The 22,819-nt window shown below is 39.9% G+C and overlaps 1 protein-coding gene across 3 annotated transcripts; it reads left to right on the top strand.

Annotated features, from left to right (window-relative positions):
* Positions 1-170: 170 nt before the first annotated feature.
* rnf122 (ring finger protein 122) lies at positions 171-21,943 on the top strand. Of its 3 annotated transcripts, none has more exons than XM_005452173.4 (6): positions 171-682; positions 7,042-7,198; positions 18,019-18,064; positions 18,158-18,199; positions 18,318-18,397; positions 20,146-21,943. In XM_005452173.4, the coding sequence occupies exons 1-6, from the start codon at positions 658-660 to the stop codon at positions 20,258-20,260; spliced, it is 465 nt and encodes a 154-aa protein (XP_005452230.1). In that variant the 5' UTR covers positions 171-657; the 3' UTR covers positions 20,261-21,943. The 3 variants fall into 3 exon arrangements, with proteins under 3 accessions (XP_005452230.1, XP_003446143.1, XP_005452232.1); XM_003446095.5 differs by having other exon boundaries at positions 173-682; positions 18,315-18,397; XM_005452175.4 differs by lacking the exon at positions 171-682 and adding an exon at positions 4,498-4,652 and having other exon boundaries at positions 18,315-18,397.
* Positions 21,944-22,819: the final 876 nt, after the last annotated feature.

Below are 22,819 nucleotides of genomic sequence, written 5' to 3'. Positions count from 1 at the left end.
TTAGAAAAAAAGTCGCTAAGGGGTCTGAAAACTCGCTAAATATAGCGACAAAGTCGCTAAGTTGGCAACACTGGTGATTGGCTCATGAGCTACAGTGAGTCAGACCCCCTGCTGTAAAACATATATGCATCAGTAAGCTGCAGACGTTAATGAGCTACAGGAAACACACCAGCCCGTCGCACCACAGCGCGGAACAGCCGGCCTCGCCATTGGTCTCCCTGGACGTCAGTCTGCCGGAGAGGGGGCGGGAGCAGGGAAATCGAGCCTGTGCTCTAGTTTCTCTTCTCACACAGATGCTGCCGCTGGGTCAGTGTCATGCCGTGTTTTAATAATAACGGAGTCAAAACAGCGACAGCGAGGAGAAGCTGGGGAAACACTCACATCAGCATTTCTGCTTTTTGAGACGAGCGGACAATGTGACATAACCCAGCAGCAACTTCCGATACAAAAAGACTAAACGCCCTTTATCCACCTTTTTATTCGTCTTTCACGACCTCTTCACGGCTGCTATTGTCTCGCTCACCTTTGACACAGCTGGCGGGCAGTCACCGGCTCTACTTGTGCACTTCACTGCGGTCATCCATCTGCGAGGAGGCCTGCGGTTTGTTGGTAAACACGAATCGGATCCCGACGGCAAGGACTCCATCTGGTGCATTGATGCACCCGTTTCAGTGGTGTAACGGTGAGGAGTCGTTTTTGTTGTTGTTGTTGTTGATTGTTGTTGTTTGGTTTGCTAGCCTCTGTGATAATAATGAACAATACGTCCTATTATTTTAGTAGGATTAAAACAGAGATTATAGAACAAGACTGACTCAGGCCAGTGTTTTCTAAATTTAGACATCCCCACCGAGTGCAACGACAATGTGCAGGATCTTAACAAAGACACACAAAATGAGTTCTCATAAGCTGTGTGCTCGGTACTTCATTTCTTCTTAAAAGTGTCCCTAATAATGCCACAGCTATGACATATAAACACCATATAAACGTGATAAATGTTAAACACACGAAAATCTAGTTTCGTTAAATAGACTAATGTAGGCAGACAGCTGCATAGTAGTGGTATTAGTGATAAGTGATTTCTTGTCCACAAGCAGCTCTATACTTCGTCCTGTCCAATAAGTCAAAGTCCACAGAAAAGAAAAGTAGTAATAGCAAAAGTTAGAAGTGCAGAGTGAATACTAGAAAATGCCCTTATAGATGCCCTGCATAGAGAAGGACTGTTAGAGCAGAAGATTAATCAGCAGCAATATTAATAAACAATCTTTTTTTGAAGCTGCAATGTGCACATCACCCAGTTCTAGCTTCTCAAACGTGAAGATTTGAATCATTAATTTGAAGCTTGAATGCATTATTTTTTGGCTGTAAGTCTTTTGCCACGACTGATATTTTAAAGACGCAACACTCAAAGAAAATGACCAATAAAGAAAGTTATCATAAGCTGCAGCCCTATAGATTACAGCATGTCATAAACGTTGTAATCTACCTAAGGATGCAAATTTAATCCTCAAATTAATACGCTATCCACCAAAGGGGTGATTAGGCAATCAGAAATTTGGTCAGTTTTTGTATTGATTTGTAGGTTAAGAGTCTACCTGATCAATAGGAACCTTTATTTTTACCTAAACTCACTCCAGAGAGTTACCCAAGGCCGGTCATTGTGCTCTTTGTATAATGTTTTGCCTCTAGGTAATCTTGTTTGCTCTGACCTTATCTACAGTCTCTCACTTACACTCTTCACAGCTTCAGCTGATTATCTTCCAACAGGCCAAAAGTGTGAACAAAAGCAGTCACACTTAAACAAAAATGAAACCCTTCATTCCAGTGAAATTGTGTTTCAGTGTTTCTTTGTCATGGTGAGACTGGGTGAAGATGATGGATTGGGGGTCTTTTTCCTCTGACTTTGCCTGTTTGAATGCACAACTACAGCAGCCTCCTCAGTGGACTGTTGGTGTTCAGACAAGAACAATTACTCCCTTTGTGCAGCAACTCGCCTGCCATTCATAGGGGAAATAGTACACACACACACACACACACACACAGACAGTATCAAAGAGTAACATTCTGCTGGAAAAATGAAGCAGTAACAGGCAGCCACAACTCTATGTGTGTGAGTCAGTGTTTCTGTGATCGTGCCTATTCATTCCGCTGTTTATATGTGACACATGTCGTGCTTTCATGCATGTGATGGTGAGATGTGTGCCCCAACCTACTTTCTTCTTGAAAACAGCAGCAGCCATGCAGGCAGGCCTGAGTGATTCCCCCCTATGTGAACTGCTGAATATTTAATGGGAAGCTCTGTCTTTAGCAAAGGCAGCAGCAGCAACAGCAGAAAGCAGTTTTGTTTGAACACGACATATATAGGACAAAACCCCAGCAGGCATCTCATAGGAGCTGTCAGGGAAACTGCAATAGTCGAGGTATTTTACAGCGCGATCAAATCTCAGAGGGAATTTCCTGCCTTTTTGAAGAATAACTCGAGAATCTCTCGGATTCTCTTTGTCCTGAAATGAGAACTTTCATTAGCTAACCTTCATCCGCTTTCTGCATCTACTACTCCATGGCAACGGCGCGCCTCATAAGATTGAGGATATATAGGTCACTGGTCATGCAAGACTCCAACCAAATCAAAAAATCACTTAATATAGCTGTCTGCTCTCCCCGCATACAAAGGTGGAGGAGGGAAATGTGACATGGTGAGCACGCACAAAGGTTTGAATGCAAATACCCCAGATTTGGATTGTGAGTCTGCTCAGGTGATTTGTGTCATCAGCTGTGCAGTGACATGAATACAGGAGCTGACATTTACACCGTTCTCCCTCACTGTGTGTGTCTCTTTGTATGCTGATGATCTTTGTGAGGCAGATTGTTTGACACGTGTAAAGACGATGAAGTAAATTTGATCGCCTTGCATCTTTCTGTGTCCTCGGTTATATTCAGGGAATGTAGCATCAGTCTGATCCATCCACCTAATTGTAGTGTAAAAAAAATAACTTAATTATGAGAGAGTAAACATCTGCAATTAAAAATAAAGGGTGTGTCTTTATTTCAAAATGTGAGAAACATAGTTATCTGACATTTTATGTAGTAGAAATTTCTCTTTGTCACATCTAAATAGAGGTGTGACAATAATGAGCTGAAATCGTGGAACGGAAAATATTAGTAATACATGCTTTCAGCAGGACTGTTTGAATATTTGGATTTCTCCAGTGCGTTTTATTCTGGGCAACAATATGATGGAAAAGTGAACACAGTGACTTGTAGAACAACCAAAATGTACAAAAAAAGGACTTAATGATTTATTCAACATGACCTGAAATGAGTGACTGAGGCCTTAAACTCAAGAGGACAGTGTTTAGTCCAGTCAGAGCCCTGTTTTTCTTTGAGAAACCCTGGTGACCGTAAGCAAGACACTTCAGCGTTGGTTACACTTTCAGACTCCGCAAGTCGCACCCCTTTTTTATTCAGTCTATAATTATGAATCGTATAGATGACTAAAGAGGACAATTTGTGCACAAAAGCACTTGCAAGTAGTTACTTGTCAGAGGACTAGTGGAGCTGTCTATCACCATCTCTACCCCTTTTCTAGTCATACAGGAAGTAGAGAGTGTGAAAAAAAGACAAGCAAACTAAATTTTGACAAAGTGTGAAAGCCAGTGAGCAATCAGTATAATTACTTTGCATGTCTTTGTAAGGAGACATAGGACATGAAAGGCTATCACCGGCAAGAATATGGGAAAAATATTTGGTAGGTGATTGGACAAAACTGCTGTTCTATCAGCTGTTACTAAACCAAGGTAACTTTGACTTTTTTTGCCAGTTGTTTCTCATTTAATGATGTTAGCTGTGATCGCACAGACCTCACAAAAATCAAGCTTGGTAGTGAAGGCCTACCTCTAATAACTGGTAGCGGGGGATGACAATGACAGTAGCTGTATAGCATATTTCATTACACGATGAGAGGGATACTTACTGTTGGGTATTTAGTACAATGGTTTCAAATAGAGCTTAATAGGCCCTTATTAGTTAATTGCACATGTGTTGCATGGGCACATTTGATGAAAAATTATTGTATGTGAAAGATATTTTTTGAAAAGGAAGGAGCATTATTAAAAATATTGTGGGTTTTATTTGGCCTCTTACATTTTTAAATCTTTTAAAATCTTTGTCAACGCCTGTCAGCTGTGCTACAGTTTCCAACCCTGATGCGAGTTCTCTCCAGTCAGTCACATGAATAATCATAAGGCTGGCTGACAAAAGTTTTGTCCTCTTTAGACTCTTTTCAGGCATTTGTGGCTTTTTGGTTAAAAATCAGGCTCAACTCTTAGTGTATCTGCCATTGATTGCTTCTGGCTGAGTGAAGTGGTGGAACTTGAATTCGCAGCCATCAACGATCCTTGATTAATAGACATGCTCTGCTTGTTCAGCACGAGTGGAACCAAGAGGCGGATAGTATTGATCCCCTGATACTGCTGTTTCCACTGTGAGGCGGGAGAGGCGTCAGATAGAAATGTCAGTCTATTACTTTGGCTGCGGGAGTAACTGGAAATATCCTCATTGATTAAAAAGTGGTGCTGGAAGAAAATAATACCCACTGCGAAATGAAACTGGTAAAGATCTTCATCTATTCCTGCATCTGTTCATCCATCTCTTCAGTAAGTTGACCTATTCTGCTTTTCTTGAATTTCTGTTAAATAAACATATTTTTATAATGGTGGATGCTTAAATTAAAAATGCTCAGCCTCTCAAAGGTTGTGCTCCTTGTGAGCCAAAATCTCAGGTTTCAGGCGCTCTAATTGCTCAGTTTTGGGGTGTTTTTTTATTTATTTAAATCTTGGCTCTATGTGATGTGAATGAGCGCTAATATCATCTGTTGGTACAGAAGCCCAGCTCTTCTATGGCTTAAATATTTTGTTTGTTACAGGCAGAAAATAATAGGAAGGTGGAAGGGGCTGTACCAAGGACCAGTACTGAAATATTACAGTGTACTGCTAACCACATGACACAGTTTGGTCAAGTTAAAAAAGCCCCAGTTATGGAAATACATGTAGTACCTAATTGGCTGTCGAAAATGTCCTTGTGACAGCTTTTGTCACTTGCAGATTTCTGCACTTTCTCTTAGTTTGCATCAGCTTGTCTGGAAACGCTTGCTGTAACAACCTCTGGCAACCACTCACCAACCAGTCTGGGAGTACACATTTCCCTTGGGACCTGTGGTTGGGTCACAACGCCACTTGAGAAACCTCTTAAAGATAAATATCAATTATTCGGTCCTCAGAGGCATACATAGCTCCTCTCATAGAGTCTAGAAATTAAATTAAATTAAAATATGGTGCTGAAAATCGATCTTTCCTATGATGATGGAGGGCTTGTCAGTCCAGCACAGGATTAGTAAGCACAGACAAATAACACACGAACACCCACAGACAGAGCAGAGCAGACGGAGTGGGTGTTAAATTTGTTTCAGGCTAAGTTTGTTGCAGTTTGTTTTTACATTAAATTTGTTTCCATGTGTGTGCCCTGGAAGGCCACGACTGTCTCTGTGAAAGAGCACACAGGCTAAGTTCACTTAGCGCCTTGTCTGTGGGTGAATATGCTAATCAGTGGAATCAGCTGCTGCGGCGTCTGATGAAAATGAAAACCCGCAGACTCGCTCAGCTTTCTGCCTTGTTGCTGCTCTAATCTGGACATGAGAAGCCTGAGTGCGACGAGTACTGCGTGAGCTCCACTTCACTATCACTCCCTGGGTTAGCATGACCCTGATCTCACAAAGCTCCTTCTCACATGGTGACTTCTCATTACTCACTCAGATGCACAAAACACATAGTGTGCTCTCTGTGTCTCTGTTTATCTAACTTAAAAACAGCTTCTCAGTTCATGCTTGTGTGGATTTAAGGTTATTTCCTGTTTATTATTTTATTAATGTATATAAAGGTCAAACTTTAGACTGATTTATCTATTTGGATAGCAAAACTGGATACCACCTAATTCAAATACTGGAGGGTATTATCAGTCAATTATCGGTAGTTTATTTACACAAATTGCTAATTTTGAACTTAATTTCCTGTTTTTGAGCATAAGTCACTGTTTCCTGCTGCTTTAAGAGTCAGCTCAGAATTTTCTGTCTTTTTTTCCCCTTTTTTACAGAACACAGCTATGTGCTCCGTTGCATGTTATTATTGAAAACAGCTTGTCAAGCAGAGATCTGGTTACATAGCGCTCCATTTGTGGAGATTTCGCCACATCTTCCTCTGCAGCTATGCCCTGCAGTCAGACTACCAGGCTTCACAGTTGCTAATGAGTCCTTATTTGTTTGGGGATTTTGAATTATATGATATGCAATTACGTTGGGTGGTGCTGTTGGCGATTAACCAACTGTTTAATCCTTTAGGGTAGATGCAGATGAGCAAATAAACAGTTAAATTATCCAGTTACTTACAGTTATTTCAAACATTTCAACCACGGAGACTACAGTGGCTTTGGTATAAAAATAATAAGCACCCCTGATCAAATACTGAAAACTGTGTGCAGGGTGCAGCATCAAAGTAGGAAGGATAAATAAAGCATGGCACGTTTCGTAGGTTACCATCTCTTCGGATTGGTTCATGCTGCAGTATTCTTCAAAAAATGCTCAGTGCTGCATTTGTGCTATATTTGCACAAGTATCAGTAGATTATATGGATGGTACTGTCAAGAACTTGGTGTGTGAGTCTCAGTCTGAAAACTGCTTGTTAACAGACAAAAAACTTTGTTACATATATATGAAAGTACATTAAAAGCATCACATGTGCACAGTGGCAGTCTAACACACCATTTCCCCCACCCGCCTGTTGTGTTTAAAGGCTCGGGTTGTGTATTCTCGTAGAGGTTCGCAATGCAGGTCTGAGCCTCACAAAAGAGATGAGGTTACAGGTTGCATTCAGTTTTCGTTTTGCGGTATATTCGTGTTTGTGTGTGTGGGTGTTAGTGTTAGTGTCAGGCTTTCATTGTTTAGCTGTTTCATGCTATACCCTCCCTGTAAATTTGCTTTTGTTGTTGTTTTAGGGTGCTTCTGTGGTCTCGGACTCGTTTACTCCAACAAGTCGTGCACCATGCCGCCCATCACCTTCCAGGACCTACCTCTCAACATCTACATGGTGATCTTCGGGACAGGCATCTTTGTCTTCATCCTGAGCCTCATCTTCTGCTGTTATTTCATTAGGTGAGAGGCAACAGAATCGTACAGCAAGACCAAAGTCTTAATCCACTTCAAATTAGGGCAGAGTTTGTAGAAATTGTTTTCTCCTTTTTTCAGATTCTAGATATGTTAACGTTTCACAGCAAAACAACATTATATAAATGTTATATATCTCATCTTGCCTGTGGTGCTATTTATCTTTCAGACCTGTTTTGGTGAGAGTTGCCCAGTTAGACATCTGATTTCCCTTGATTAGAATTAAATAAGAGGAGTAAGGATAAAACCTATGTCCACTGCGAATTACTGAGTTATTGAACGGAGGTGGTGACACCAGCTATGAGCCAGGTAGTCCTCATTTGTCAGAGTGTGGCAGTGTCTCACTAAGAATTCACTAAATGGCTGTTGTGACCATAGTGACCCACTCCTGATTCATACCTCTTGTAAAACTTAACAACTCACATAACAATAGCGCGGGTCACTGACTCCCATGGTTGAAGTCTAAAGGCAGAATTTCTTATTTCATGTTGCAATTTTAACCTGGAGCGACCCTCAAGTTGGAAAATTGGAACAGCCCCACCAACCTCAACTTGACAATCTAAAGCTTGATTTATACTTCTGCAGAAAAATCTATGGCCTAACTGACGACATAACCAGAAACTGCTTTCAACCCTACGCTTGCTTGCCATTCAGTTGTTGAAGGCTGCGTTGATCCAACAGTAGTTATATTTCTCTAGAGGTGCATGTCAGGTTATGTGGAAGGTTACATCGTAGGGTTTGAAAGGAGTCTGAATCAGGCATAATTTGTCCATGCAAAGATTGGTAAACCTCTAAAACTTGTTGTGTATTTGTGTCTGCCTAAAGAAGTCATACGCAAAGCACTGACCAGGCTGCGTTGATGAATGTGGCGCCGCGATGTTTGTAAGTGCAAAAAGAAAATTCTCAAAAATCATTGCTCTGTATTGCGAGTGATGCATGAGTAATTCTACCTTGCTAAGGACCAGACAATTCCTGTTTTTTATTGGAACATGCTCAACTCATGACGTCTGACTTCCGAGGCAAATGGAGTGCAGCATCAGGACCAACTGAAGCGGACAAACCTGCTAGATAAGACTTCCCATCTGTTTTTTAAACTGAAGAAGCCTCTCAAATAAACGGTGAAATGTATTCATGAATTAAAAAAGAACCAAGATGAACAAATAGCACTACAGGCAAGCGAAATAAACACTTATGTTTCATATTAGGGAGAAATTTCTCTTTACTTCAAATTCATCTGGTTTGATTACTGAGAAGATCTTAGGTTATTGTAGATGCTAACAACTTTGGGTTTATGGTATGTAAAGTACACCTGACTACAAGAATTTAGCTCACAGTTTCAGAAAATGCTTCATAGTTTAATCAGACTCATAGTAAATGGACTTGTTCTGATAAATTGCTTTACACAAAATACCTCAGTCACTCACTCATACAAGCACTTTCTCCTAACTAAGTGCTTTCTATTGCACACATTCACACTCCGATGAATCGGAGAGCAATTTGGGCTTCAGTATCTTGCCCAAGGACATGCATGCAGACTGGAGCAGCCAGAAATTGAACCGCCAACCTTCCGATTAGTACATGATCTGCTTTCCCTCCTGAAATACAGCCAAACAATGAATACAGCCAACTCTCAATTCGAGTAATATAAATTACCCCCCACAAACAAAGACTTCATATTCAGATCTGCTCAGACAAACTGTAAGTTCTACTAATTCAGTTATACATTTATAAACTGGCCATATTGACCCTATTAAGCTATGCAATGGGAAATATAAATGTCTGTAAATTATTTGTATGCATTTATTTTAGTTGGAAAACAAATAAACACATAAAAGGTTCTTCATGATAAATCATCAGGAAAAGTTAAGCATCTGTGATTGTAGGCATTGAATTCCGGCCTAGACCAAACTACGCCTCCGAGACCAACATCGTAATCCCTAAATATCTCCAATGTAGAGACATTGTATGTGTGTGCAGGCAAGAAACACACTGTAGGAGGGACTGAGGTAAAAAAAAAAAAAAAAGGAGGAACAGGGTGACCTATCCTGCTGTTGACTGTGAACTCCCTGATGAGTTGAGGATGGGAGGACGGGATGTGAGGCAACAGGAAGCCTCCCGTCACAATGTGTGAGGACAGCAGTGAGGAAAGGAGAAACTGTGTTCAGAATAAACACGGCCTAAATAGCGCACAGTTGGAGAACATAAAGCCATCATACATGAAGGTCCACAGTGGACAAAAAGGAAACGTCAGCACCTGCTGTAGGGATTGTTTTTCGCCTTGAGCTCTCTCTGGATGACTAAGCATCTGTTTTTGGAAAATTGCTTGATGTCTCATAATGTGGTGTGCTATTGTTGGACATTTAAATGAATTTGAAATGTTTTTCAAATTTCAGTGTTATCGAAATGCCAGAGAGTTTAAGACATTTTCTGTCTGGAAGACAGGCAGGACGAATGTGCTGTTCGGGAAATGAATCACAGAAAATAACGTCAGAATAAAGATGGACGTCAGCGAGAATCTTGATTCGCATTTGTGCAGATAACATCCCTCCTCTGTTCCTCAGTCGTTTTAATTCTTATAATTAAATATAATGGAAATCTAGTGAAATAAATGGCATCACTACACACCTAAATTAATCCAAACCTAAAGTTAATTTCCTTAAGACAAAATATTGTTATCCCAAAAGGCAATTCAGCAGAGGTGGCAAAAGTACACACATTTGTCACTTAAGTGGAAGAAAAGATTGTTGTTTTATAAAAGTCTCTGGTAAAAGCTGAACGTCAAGTGAAAAAGTACAGGCTCTGAAATATACTCAGTGTTCTTTGAGTATTTTAAGGTGTTTGCATCCACTCTTATGTCCAAACTACGACAATGTTTTTAAAAGAGGCCAATAAAAACAATGAAATAACTAAAAAAATCATTTAAAAGCTGCTTTCAGCATCTCCCTTTTACACAAGGAGGTCCCCACAGCAGATACCTCCGCATGTTTGACTTGGTAGATTTTCTTTTTTTATATACACCAGATCCTCCTTTTAACACAACCCCAAAAGTGTTAGTGCATCCTTCCAGAATCAAACTGGGGATCTTCTGCTTGTCAGGCAAATATGTAAACCCCTACACCACAGGAGAAGCTATTAAATGACGAAAATGTTTCTTTAAAAATATGCTCATTTGAGTTTAATGCTGGCAACATATTTCAGAAAGCTGGGAATAAGGGCGTATTTATGTCAGATTGTATCTACGAGCGTGCATCTCATTTCCTCCTCTGCTGCCTGAAAATAGTAACAAAGAAGTCCTGTTCTTTGGTTATGTTCAAAAGGAAGCACATTGTGTTTGATGCCTTTTTTTTCATCTTAATTTTTTCTTCTTTTACAGAGATATACACTCACCACCCACCTTATAAACGTATAAGATACACCCTTTTGCCATCAGGAATGCCTTAATTCTTTGTGGCACGTATTGAACTAGTTGCTGGAAACATTTCTTAGAGATTTTGGTCTATATTAACATGACAGCGTCACACAGTCGCTTCACATTTGTCAGTTGCACATCCATGATGTGAATCTCCTGTTTCAACACATCCTAAAGATGCTCTGCGCTTCATTTGAAGTCATCATCATTTTAAAGAAACGCGTTTGAGATGACTTGAACTTTGTGGTGTGTTATCCTACTGGAAGCAGCCATCAGAAGGTGGGCATAGATCAGTGTTTTCTGAAATAATCAGACCGGACCAACCGGCACTAACAACCAAAACCGTGTTCAAAGTCACTGAAGTCAATTTTGATGCTCTGTTTGAGCTTCAGCAGGTTGTCTTGACCATATCCATGACTGGGGCGATCGTGGCTCAAGAGTTGGCAGTTTGTCTTGTAATCGGAAGGTTGCTGGTTTGAGCCCTGGCTCAGACAGTCCCAGTCGTTGTGTCCTTGGGCAAGACACTTCATCCGTTGCCTACTGGTGGTGGTCAGAGGGCCCGGTGGCGCCAGTGTCCGGCAGCCTCGCCTCTGTCAGTGCGCCCCAGGGTGGCTGTGGCTACAATGTAGCTTGCCATCACCAGTGTGTGTGAATGACTGAATGTACTGTAAAGTGCTTTGGGGTCCTTGGGGACTAAGTAAAGCGCCATACAAATACAGGCCATTTACCATATCCACATGGCTAAATGCATGTGGTTGAAGGATTCAATATTTGTGCTCAGGGGCAGTTAAACAAGTGTACCTAATAAAGTGACCTAAAATATATGCATACATTTTTTTAATGTAGTTTTTAAAAAGAAGAACTATCACTGAGTAATTCTTTTAAACTTAGTGTTTGCACCCAAAAAAAAGGAAGTGATATCAAAATCAGTAGCAATAGTGATAATTATGTAAATAATAACAATAGTGGCACACACCCACACACCCACACACACACACACACACACACACACACACACGCACACACACACACACTGTAATACTGCGGCACCACAGAACAAGAAGGAAGGCCATTATTACAAGTTGTCCTAACCATGACAAGTATAGCTGATGTTAACAAAAAAACAACAACTATGCACTAATGGGTAAGAAAAAATAAAAAACAACCATAAAGCAGCATGAAAATGACAATTCATAAACCACCATCCTCTAAACAGATTCATTACAAACACTAATGGAAAGCGTTTGAGGCGTGCATTTTTCCTCTGCATCTCTCGCTGATGTGCTTGCTCCCTAAAGCGAACCCTAGCTCTAAATGGACTTTGTGGCGAGATTAATCTTTCACTTTTTGGATTCAAGATCTGGAATAACTTTGAGCCTCAACCATTAAGTCCTTCATATGCTCAAAAGATCAGCAGCTACAATGATAAATTGTAAGTGGTAAATATTTGTTTCTGTTTGGACTGACTCATGTTCACATGCTGAAGACATGCTTCTTTGAGTGAAAATGTTTTCTGTGACCTGGCTTCACCACCAAATTGAGCATCAGCTCTGTCTGAAAAAGCTCAGATCCTTCCTGTTTCTCTTAAAGCCCTTTCCGAAGGATCATAACCAGCGAGTCACTTCCTTTGGCTCCATTAACATGCTGAAGGTACTCTTGGGTGGGAGTGTGATTGTGAATTCATTTATAGACCGGGTGATTCATCACATGAATACTGAGTGATGAAAGGCGCTCTGTGTTAGGGGGCAGGTCTCCTATTATCTCTTTCAGACAGGCTCTTTTCTTAATCCTGTGTGTCATCGTGTTTGTGATGTACAGCTGTAAGATTAGATTGAGACCTAAAAATCTATGTCCGACCACCACTTTTAAAATTATTCAAATATTTACAAAAAGGCCTTAATAAGATGCAGTGGTTAAAGTTTGCTAAGATTTAGCTTTCTTTAGCAGATACACGCCGCTTCTTGCACAGAGTTGGGATCGTCACAGCTGTACCTGTAAAGTACGAGACCGAAAAGACACAAGTGTTCCACACCAAGGGCACACCAAAAATATCACATCTTTAATTACGTCCCCATCTGGTCTTACAGTGCAGTACAGGGTTTGTACTCAGCAGCACAGCAGCTAGTCAGAGAGATATTTTAAGATCCACGAGGCTCATGAGGGAGGTGGTAATGTGTTTTTGTCCAGACAATAGAATGACTGAGGAGAGATATTAAGCTGTTAAGTGAATGGCTTTCTAAAATAAACTTTAATTTGCTGGGAGAGATCTTGCAGAAATCCCCAGAGAAACAACAAGAACAGCAACAGACAGTTAATTTGAAAACATGGAAATATAAATGGTTACTCATCTACGGCAGCCTTTTACATCCACACTGTGCATCTAACAACAGTTTAGACTCAAACTGAGCTTCTTAAACCTCGTCTGTCATCATTAAACTGACGTCATCTCGCTTGCATACACTCTGAGGACAGATTGAGTTGAACAAAAATAAAAGGATGATTATTTCAGAAATGCTACAGCAGCGAAAAGGGCATGCTGGAGGTCATCTACTGTGAAAACAGAGATGCAGTCAGCAGTTTTTCTAGCTGTCCTTGGTGTCAGATGATGACGCTTGCACTGGGGGATGGCGGGGTTCAGCACCACGGCTGTGCTTGCTCACATGTGGTGCAAAAGAGCCCAGATGCTGGGGTAATCCAGGGGCCTTTATCACGTCTTTCAGTTGCCTCAGTGTGCCAGGTTGATCTGTTGAGTGCCAGATGTTCAAAATAGCTGGTATTTCCTGTGCAGGAGACCTTAGGTGTAGTCAAGCAAGTCGTTGGCAGCCTCGGGGTAGTTATTTTTTAACCTCTATTGAAATGAATGGGGAGAGATCCATATCCTTTATTTCAAAGGTCTCCAGGATATAAAAAGGTTACTTATGGAATACATGGAAATGAAAACCTCTTCAAATGGTTTCCGACTTTGCCCCAAAAATAAGAGTTACAAAACTTTTTTTCTCTTCTGATACGCATGCAGAAAGTTACACGATACTACTGCTTCATTAGTCGAGAGTGCTGACCTCAACCTCTCTGGTTTCGCTTTACTGATAAAAAGCCATACTAATAATGGACAGTATAAAAAGATCATGTACATTTATTTATATGCCTACTACGATAGCAAGTAGATAAACCTACTGTGCACACATTTCCCAGTTTGAATGTTGATTGGCAATTATTAAATTCTCCTTTCCTTTTTGAGGAATCTGCTCTCTCTCTTTCTGTCTCTCTCTCTCTATAGCACCTCTTTTTCCTATCGGCAGCTTGTTTTCTGGGCTTCGAAGGGTAGATGTAGGTCAGTCATGTGGTTACCATGGCTTGTCTAGCAAATGCGGTTTTTGGCCACTGCTGCTTCCATGCAGATTAGTCTTGGAAAGGATCTCAGCCCAGGGGATGGATCTGATCTTCCCAAGAGATCATCTTTTTAAGGCAAAAGATGTTGGGGGTGTTTTTTTTTTTTTTTTTAATATACGGCATCCACGTTTGTGCCCCATCGAGCATGGTGAAGACAGATTACCACAGTGTATGCAGCAGTCTTGGTGCCAACTTTCGGGTATTACAAGACTGTAGTTGGAGGAGCGTGCGAAGCCAAGATAGGTGAACTTTGGTTGGAACACCATTAATTAAGAAGGGGGAGGGGAAAGAGACTGTTTATTGAGTTGAGACATGACCATGCCTTAGGAGGCCAAAGGCATGGTATTTATGTTTAGGGCATGCTGTATGGACTCTTGGCTTAGTGCAGTCTTGGAGTCATGGTGGAGCTCACAGATTTGGCAGCTTCTCATCTTTCTTTGTGCCTGGAACTGTTTTCTGTCACTGTTGCACTCCAGGTATACTTCATCTTTGAGTCCATGTCGAAGTATCTTAACATTGACCAGGACGGACTCTAAGTTTCCTATGATGACCCTTGGTTGGAAATACTTGCTTGGTCGGGACCTTTACAGTTTTAACTCTGCTCGGATTGATGTAGAAGTACTGAGCCTTGTGCTTCTCAGTTGCTTATGGTGGTGGTCTTTTCAGTTGTGTTAGTTTGAGTTTTATGTTCACTGATATTCTGCACATAAGAGGGGCTCTTCATTTTCCCCAGGTTATACTGACAAAGGACTTTATGTCACAGGAGACGGCCTGTGCTCACTCGACCTTTTAAGACTCCCTTGAGTATTTTTAGTATTTTTAGCTGAGGTTTTTTGAATGAAAGATTTGTGTCAAACTCCCTTTAACGAAGAATTCCACCTGATTGGTATGGATAGCATCTTTTTTTATTTATGTAAAAGTCTCTGTGTAGTAGGGTTGGAATTATTGATTAAGTTGTTTCTGGCTAATCAATTTATTGCTCAGTTTAAATCATATCAGGAAATAGTGACAGATCCTCAAGGTAACTGGAATTTTCACAAGGTGGAACAAAGTGGAATGCCAAGGAAACTAGCCAATTTATATAAACTCATTTTAAAAAGTGTTCAAATATCCAGCCAGAATTATGTCAGAAGCTTGTTCATGGCAACCAAAAGTGTAGCATTTAACATTTAATCAAATATTAATGGGGGTGTATGTATATATTTGAGCCTGTATGTATACTTTTGATTGATTGGAGAAAATCCAAAATAAATTAAAATTTGAAATTGAAATCATCAGAAGTCCAAAATTACCACGGCATTCATGCCTTTTTCACCAAAACTGTATCCTTAAAATCTGAATGATATTCAGTATTAAAGACTAAGCTAAGTAACTTTTAAATTTTTGTCAGTATGAGGGTGTGAAAATCTTTCCGATGTGATTATTTTAATACAACTGTAGCAGATTAGCAGATCAATTTATTAACCAAGTAATCGGCTTGGAATTAACTGTGTTAGAAAAGCCAGGGTAGTACCACTGTAAAAAGTATTTCAAACATATATTTCAAAGGTGTAGCAATGTAGCAATGCAAGCATGTAACCGTGTTTTGTAACACTGTAACGGGTCTGGTATTTGAGCACACAATAAAGCAGGACATGGCATGAGAGGCTTTGACGTTTGTTGAGAGGAATTTTAAGTCTTGCAGATGTTGCTGCACAATGGTTAGAGGGAAACAGAGAAATCTCTGTCATGGCGCCCCTTTCACCCACTTCACATCATTATTCGAGCATGGGAAACCTCAACAAGTAAAACGTGTATCCTCACATTGTTCACGTGGAAAAATGTTAGGAGTAACTGTTCTAAACACTACAACCAAATTTCATTAACAATGAAAAAATTGTCAGTTCCTTACTGTAAGCGCTGAATCACTGCTTAGGAGGATATCACCATAGATAAACATTTAATTTGTTCTCAGATGTTGTCGCTGTACATACTTTCAGGCCCAATTTACGGACAGCGACAGACATTTGGTCCACGTTCGGTTGGTTCAAAAACAAGAGGCCAAAAATAACCTCTTGAATAGACACTGCTCGCCAAGTGATAAAGATCTCTCCATTGTTGGTTTCAGGGGTGGTGCGGTGTTTCAAAGAGGCAACATACTCATTAGCTTGTTTGTGCTTGTTTGTGCATGTGTGTGCGCATAAGTGTGTGTTAGCATTTTTGAATGTAGTTGTATGATTACTTAAGTGAGTGAACAATGTGCCTGTGTGTATTTATCTTTAAACACTGTCCAAACAATTTTTTAATCTGAGACCAACAACCTGATGACAAAACGTCAGTTTAAAATCGAGTTTTATGTGTAAATATTCTATTTTTGGTCTACTGTATTTACTTTAATCAAGTGGTTGATAAACTTTTTATTAAAGTTTATTAGTACTGGGAATATGTGCGAGTATATGGATGAACTGATGCCACACACCTCAGTATTTTTAGCATAAGCTACAATTTGAAATCCCTGTAAGACTGAAAAATACATAAACCACAGTTACCGATACAGAAACTGATTAGGAAACTACAGGCAGAACAAATAAAAAGCACGAGGCACAAACAGTAAGAATGCATCAAGAAGCACCCATTCATGGCTAATTGCCTTTTTAAAACTGTTTAATTAATTTAAAATGAATCAGCATTCACTTTGGGTTCTGCATGTAAGAAATCCCCATGTTGGATTCACATGAGAGTACCTTACAGTTCCTTTTGGACATTCAGTGTCTTTCTGAGCGTGAAACTCTTAAGTGGAAGCACAAGGGACAATTATGCAATCTTCCTCTCATAACTGTGTGACTAACTGTGTCATTAAGGGCCCGCCTGTTGTAGCTACTGACTGTGACAAGAAGGTTACACAATAAGTTAAATATGAAGAGATTACAGAAAGATCATTAAGCTATTTTCAGCATGAAATGGTCTCTAATAAGTCTAAGCATCAGTAAGCTTGCTTTTTCAACCTTGTCCCACATTGACATGCTTCTCAAAAACCATTTGCACGTTGTCCATTTTTTCTAGTTGCATACAGAAAATATGAGCAGTCAATATGATACCATATATTTGTGCAGACAGTACTTCACTAGCCCTTTAAAGCCAAGCGTATTGTATTTGATACATGTGTTTTTGTGAGTTTTTGAGAATTCTACATCATCAGCGTGACTTTTTTTGACCCTCAAAAAATGATATAAATTGCATGACACATTTTTAATGACTAAATTTCAAAAATATGGCTAATAGAGCAAATGTGATACAAATTAAAACTCATATATGCAGATTAAAATTAGATATGTTTTTATATATATTTTGTCTAAAGGTTCAACAAACACTCCATTATCAAAAAATTAAGGATTTCTGGCAGTTAGTTCATGGTTATATAGATATTTATAATCTTGATTATAAAGAAAGTTGCCGTTATTTGACCGTACAGTGAAGATTACATAGAAAATTGGGGAAACAGACAAAGCCTCAAGTCAGAGTTGAACCCAGGCTACTAAATTTAACCTTAAGGTATGTGGTTGCTTAGTAACATTGGAGCTAAACCCTAGATATTTCTTGAAAAAATTAAGGATGTTAATAAAAGTCTTATGAAGAGGGAGCTTTTATCTGTTTCCTTATTTTCTGCAATATATACATTGTTACAGTGAGTACATTAAGGGGTCTATCCCATCTTGGATCTGCATGATGTCAGAGTTTCACAGCTCTAGCGGAGCACAGCAGCCCACCCAACTGCTTCTCAAACCTTTTGTTTGGGAGGGGGAGCCAATCAGAAGAAAATTAGGGTCCACTTTAAAGTAAATGAAGATTATTTTGATCAATGAATCGAGAAAATCTATTTTAAAAATAAAAATTTGCCTCTAAAAAAGAATTTAGGTTTTCTTGCAGGTGTATTTTAAGACAGAAACCAAGAAATGCATGCACACTGTGGTTAAAGCAACATTGTTCAAATTGCCAAAGTTTATTTATGTGTTTCTCTGCTCATCCACAGCAAACTACGACACCAAGCACAGAGTGAGCGGTTTGGATACAGAGAGGTAAGACTGGTGTTGATAATTTAAGATATTTAAGTTGTTAATTTAAAAAAAAAAAAAGCATCTCTTTAAAAATATCTTGTGTTATTCCTGCAGGTAGTTTTAAAAGGAGATCCAAAAAAGTTGAGTCTTCATGGGGTAAGAATGAAATTTACATTTCTACCTGTTTGCGTTCAGCTTTAAGCTGTTGACTCAGGATAATTTAATCTAACGACTGTCCTCTCCCACTTCCTTCCGTCTGTCACTCACGCAGCAGACGTGCGCTGTGTGTCTGGAGGACTTCAAAGTGAAAGACGAGCTGGGAGTGTTGCCATGCCAACATGCTTTCCACAGGAAGTGAGTAGAGCACAGTGGTGTCTTTCTTCACACTCGTTTGCCAGTTTGCACCTGCTAGGGCTTGTTAAAGTGAAAATGGTCACGTCTGATGTGAAGTCCATTGATCAAAAGTTAAATGGAAATTTTTGGTGGAGTACTCGTCATCAATCATTCATGTCTTGGTTCCTGCTGAGGATCCCAGCATGTGCATCAGACAGAGCTGGTCTGAAGACCTTGCAGAAGAGGCAAAGCTATATCCTTATGTTTTCAGTTGTCTAAAATTGAAATGCTTCTTAATGTGAGAAGTTTTTTTTTTTTTTTCTGGGTTCTGTGAGAAGACTTTAAAAGCAAAGAGGCCTTATCAGAGGAGCAATTTGATATTCTGGGCTAGCAGCCTTGGGCTACAGTAGTTTTGGTATAAATTGCTAAACATTCTCCACTTCATGGTTTAACTACAGTCAAAGGCAGCAGGACATCATTTTGGTTTCTTAAGACTCTCTTACAGAAAAATAGAACTGAAAAAGTTCTGTGAGTCAAATATTCCAAGTAAACAACCATATGTGGTTTACTGCTATTGCCTCAAAACACTTGTGTCAAGCATTCCTGAGATGACACTTGCATTAGAGACAGGTGTTGCAGAGGTGGCACAAACACACTTATCTGTGTGGGGGTTTACCTCTCGTGGGTTTTTTGTTGTTGTTCTTTGCTTGTTTTTTTTTTTTTTTAAACTTTTCCTGTGGTTTGTTGAGGTTTAGGCACCAAAACAGCTTTGTCAGGGTTATGACACTTTTCTAGGTTTCAAGGATACCAAGTCCATTAGAAGGGACCCAGGATCATTATTATTCTTGAACACTTCTACACTTCATGCAAGTTTCCGAATAATCGGCTTCGGTGCAGCCTTTCAGTTATCCCCCTCTCTAAAATGAGCCATAGCTCCTCCCCTTTTAATTTAGCCTTTTTCTGATTGGCTCCAGCTCACAAACACAAGGTCTGAACTGCAGGCAACTGGAGCTGCTGTGCTCACAGCCAGAGCTATCTGCATGTATCTGCCGATTTTTAGGTCTATCTGAAGCCTGAGCTTTTGGCAGACAGGTATTTTTTGTACATACTCTGATCCCATTATTTGAAACTCTGTTTTTTTTAATATAAGCATCCTTCATTTACTGCATACAGGTTTAGTTGGATCAATTCAGATGGCCAAAGAGATTTCTTGCTTTTAAAACATGACTCTAGGAACAGCTAGAACAGGATACCAGTCTAGCTGTTTTCTCAGTAAGGACAGCTTCAGTAAGATATAGCATACTTAAAAATCTATTACCATTACCACTGGGAAAACTGTGGGGAACCTGGTTCCATCCAAAGGTAACAGAACCTGCATACCAGCACCAGCAAAGCTTAAGCACATTCTGCTTGTCCATTCTGTAAACTGTAAAACCGACACATTGGGCAGACTGTGCATAGGTCTATTTTCGGTCCAACTTTCTGCAGTCTTGTCATCACTGTGAGACAACCAGCACAGGCTCCAGGAATTAACTGCCCCCAGCCTAGAAATAGTTTCTGTAAATGCTGCTTACGCATGAATGGAGGCAGCATCGCATTTTGATTGCTGGTGTAAGTGAGTTCTAAAGGGCTCTCACATACTCATGCATGGGTCATAAGCTTGCCACTATGTGAAAAAATGACTAAGCTGTTAAACGCTGAAAATTTTGTTGAAGTTAGTCCAGCTTTCTTTTTCCTCATTCCTGTCCTGTCTGTGTTCCTCTATGCAGGTGTTTGGTAAAGTGGCTGGAGGTGCGCTGTGTCTGCCCCATGTGCAACAAACCCATAGCCGGCCCGCCTGAGCAGCACCACAGTATAGGAACTCTGCTGGATGAACTGGTATAACCTCTCAGCCTCAACCAGCCTGGTCGGGACGCCGACGCCCGGCCAAACTAGCTGGTGTGAGTTAGTGACCAACAGGAAGAGGGAGACCGCTTTGCTGTTTAAACACGGCAAAGCACAAAAATGATCTGAAGGATGCTGTTGCCTAGCAACAATCTCCATGATAGCAACACAACACCTTGTGGTGTCTAAGAGATTATCTTCAGCCGCCCACACATCACTCCAGCACTCTCCTTTCACGATCCCGTTCTACATGCCTTTTCTCCACGTCCCTCACATCCTCTCTTGTTGGTTCGACTGAGGTTAACAGCAGCACTGAATGGAGGGCAGTTTTTTCTCACTGAAGTGGACAAATGAGTGTTGATGAACAGCAGTGCTCGCAAGAAGATGCCGATCCCCTCTGAGTGTGTATCAGTGCTGCCTGTAATGTGCTACCAGGGGTTAAATATTATCCATATTGGCTGAGTTATTTAAAACTCTGGAAAAATTATTCCAGTATGTGGCACTCCATGAATTTTTTTCAGTTGACAACTTTTGAGACAAAATTATAGTTTGTGTTTGGCATCCTCGGCAGTAGCTCAAGGTCAGTTTTTAAGATGTAGTAGAAAAGAACAGGCAGAAGAACAACAAACTGAAGCCGGGGAGAATAAATATCACTGTAGCAAAGACACAGAGGGCTTGATAAAACTAAGAAATACTTTTTTTTATGATTAAATTGAGGTCATGCTGCTAAAATTCAAGGAAAGACGACCCGTTTGCTGTGAATCCTCCAGACAGTTGGCTGCTCTATATATAGAAAAAAGTCCAGGACTGCCGAACGTTTGTAAAAACAGCCTTCGAGATGCAGCTCCAGCTTTCGTCCATGTGTGATAAACGTCTGCATCAAGTCTCTCTTACAAACCAGTTATTTCTGATGTAACGTCTAAAATCCATACTGGTGCCAACCCCTACAGTACCACAGGCTCTAGCTGTTTTCTGTTGTTGTTGTTCAAGGGGATGTTTTATTGTCCTGTTGTGTTCTCATGTTAATATAGAAGGAACACATCCTGACTTTCACGGTAACAGTTTTGTTGAAATGTGTTGAAAGGGTTTTTTATTTTTAGGTTTTGCACTTTGAGTTCAGACACGCACACACGCACACACGCACACACACGTTTCCATGCCTTTGTTCTTATAAATGTTAGACTTCGGTTTGGTTACAGCACAGCTGTGTTTTGAGGTGTGGTGAATCTTTCATAAAAGTCTGTGAAGTATCAGAGCTGGGTGATAAAGGGAGCAGCAGTGCAAGCCCTCAATGAATTCACCTGGGAAGCAACTAAATCTCACTCTCATAAACCGCGTTTTCGTGGCATTATTGCAGGTGGTTTACATTCCTCAGCCGTAAGTTATTTTTGTCTATTTTGTGATTTACAGATTTTGAAAGCAAAACACTGCCTAAATTGAGCACAAAACTCACAAAGCACATTGTCCAGATACAGCAGGCAGCTGCACTGTAATTAAAATGTGCCATGTGCCAAAAAGAAAGAAAAGAAAACAACAAACAAACAAACAAAAAAAGAGTTGATCATGTTTCATTTTCTGCACACGAGAAAAAGAAATGTTCACTCTGATTCTGACCACATTCCACATTTTGTAATCCAACAGATGTAAATAAGTTAAACAATAAAAAATACAGTTCTCTGGTCATGCAGGCTCTTGCTTATTTCTTGAAAATCATGGTTATGGCACCACCATCAGGTGAAATCATGTATCCGGGTGTATGTGATGTACATTGTTTTAAGGTTGTTTATTTACTTGTCAAACACTTGTCAAAGGTTTTAGAGTCTTGGTGGAAACCAGAGTGTTTGCGCTGAATTTCAGCAGGAAAAATGTAAGATTATCAATTAAATACACTAATTAAATACACAAGTAATGTTCGAGTTCCTCTTTCCAGCGCTACAGCCACTATTCGGTTTTAACTTGAGAAAACTCTTGATTGTTTGTTTCGTTAATATTAGACTTATATTTCACAAACAATTGTTGTTATAATTTAGTGAGACTTTGGATTATAAACGTCAAATAGCACAAATAACAACCAATTTATGTTTCTCACCAGCTTGCAGTGACATCTAGCCATGCAGATAGTTTTTCCTGAATCTTTTTTAGACTTTGACTCTGTCTCCGAGACTCCAAGATGATCAAAACTCAGTACAAAGCAAATTTCAGTTAATTCTAAGCAGTATGCACTGAAACAGGCAACGTATGTTTATACGGAATGATTTGCTTGATATTCCATGAGTGTGCACCCATGAGACTGCTTTACGATGAAGGACAAAAACAAAAAGAATAAGAAGATGCAAAAAAGTATGAACAAAAGTGTGTTTAAGAGTTTTTTTTCAAGAGTTCCAAATCCAGAAAAGTGTGACTAAAGCAGGTGAAAAGAAGGTGTTTGGATAGGATGAATTAAAAGCAGTGAATCAGATAATGTAACAAGACTAATTCCCATCTATTCTGTGCCTGTGTTTAATTTTACTTAGATTACAATAATGGAAATTTCAGAAACAGTATTTAAAATATTGATGA

This window comes from Oreochromis niloticus, linkage group LG12 (genome assembly GCF_001858045.2).
Source record: "Oreochromis niloticus isolate F11D_XX linkage group LG12, O_niloticus_UMD_NMBU, whole genome shotgun sequence".
NCBI lineage: Eukaryota > Metazoa > Chordata > Actinopteri > Cichliformes > Cichlidae > Oreochromis > Oreochromis niloticus.
This window is presented reverse-complemented; position numbering and strand designations above follow the sequence as displayed.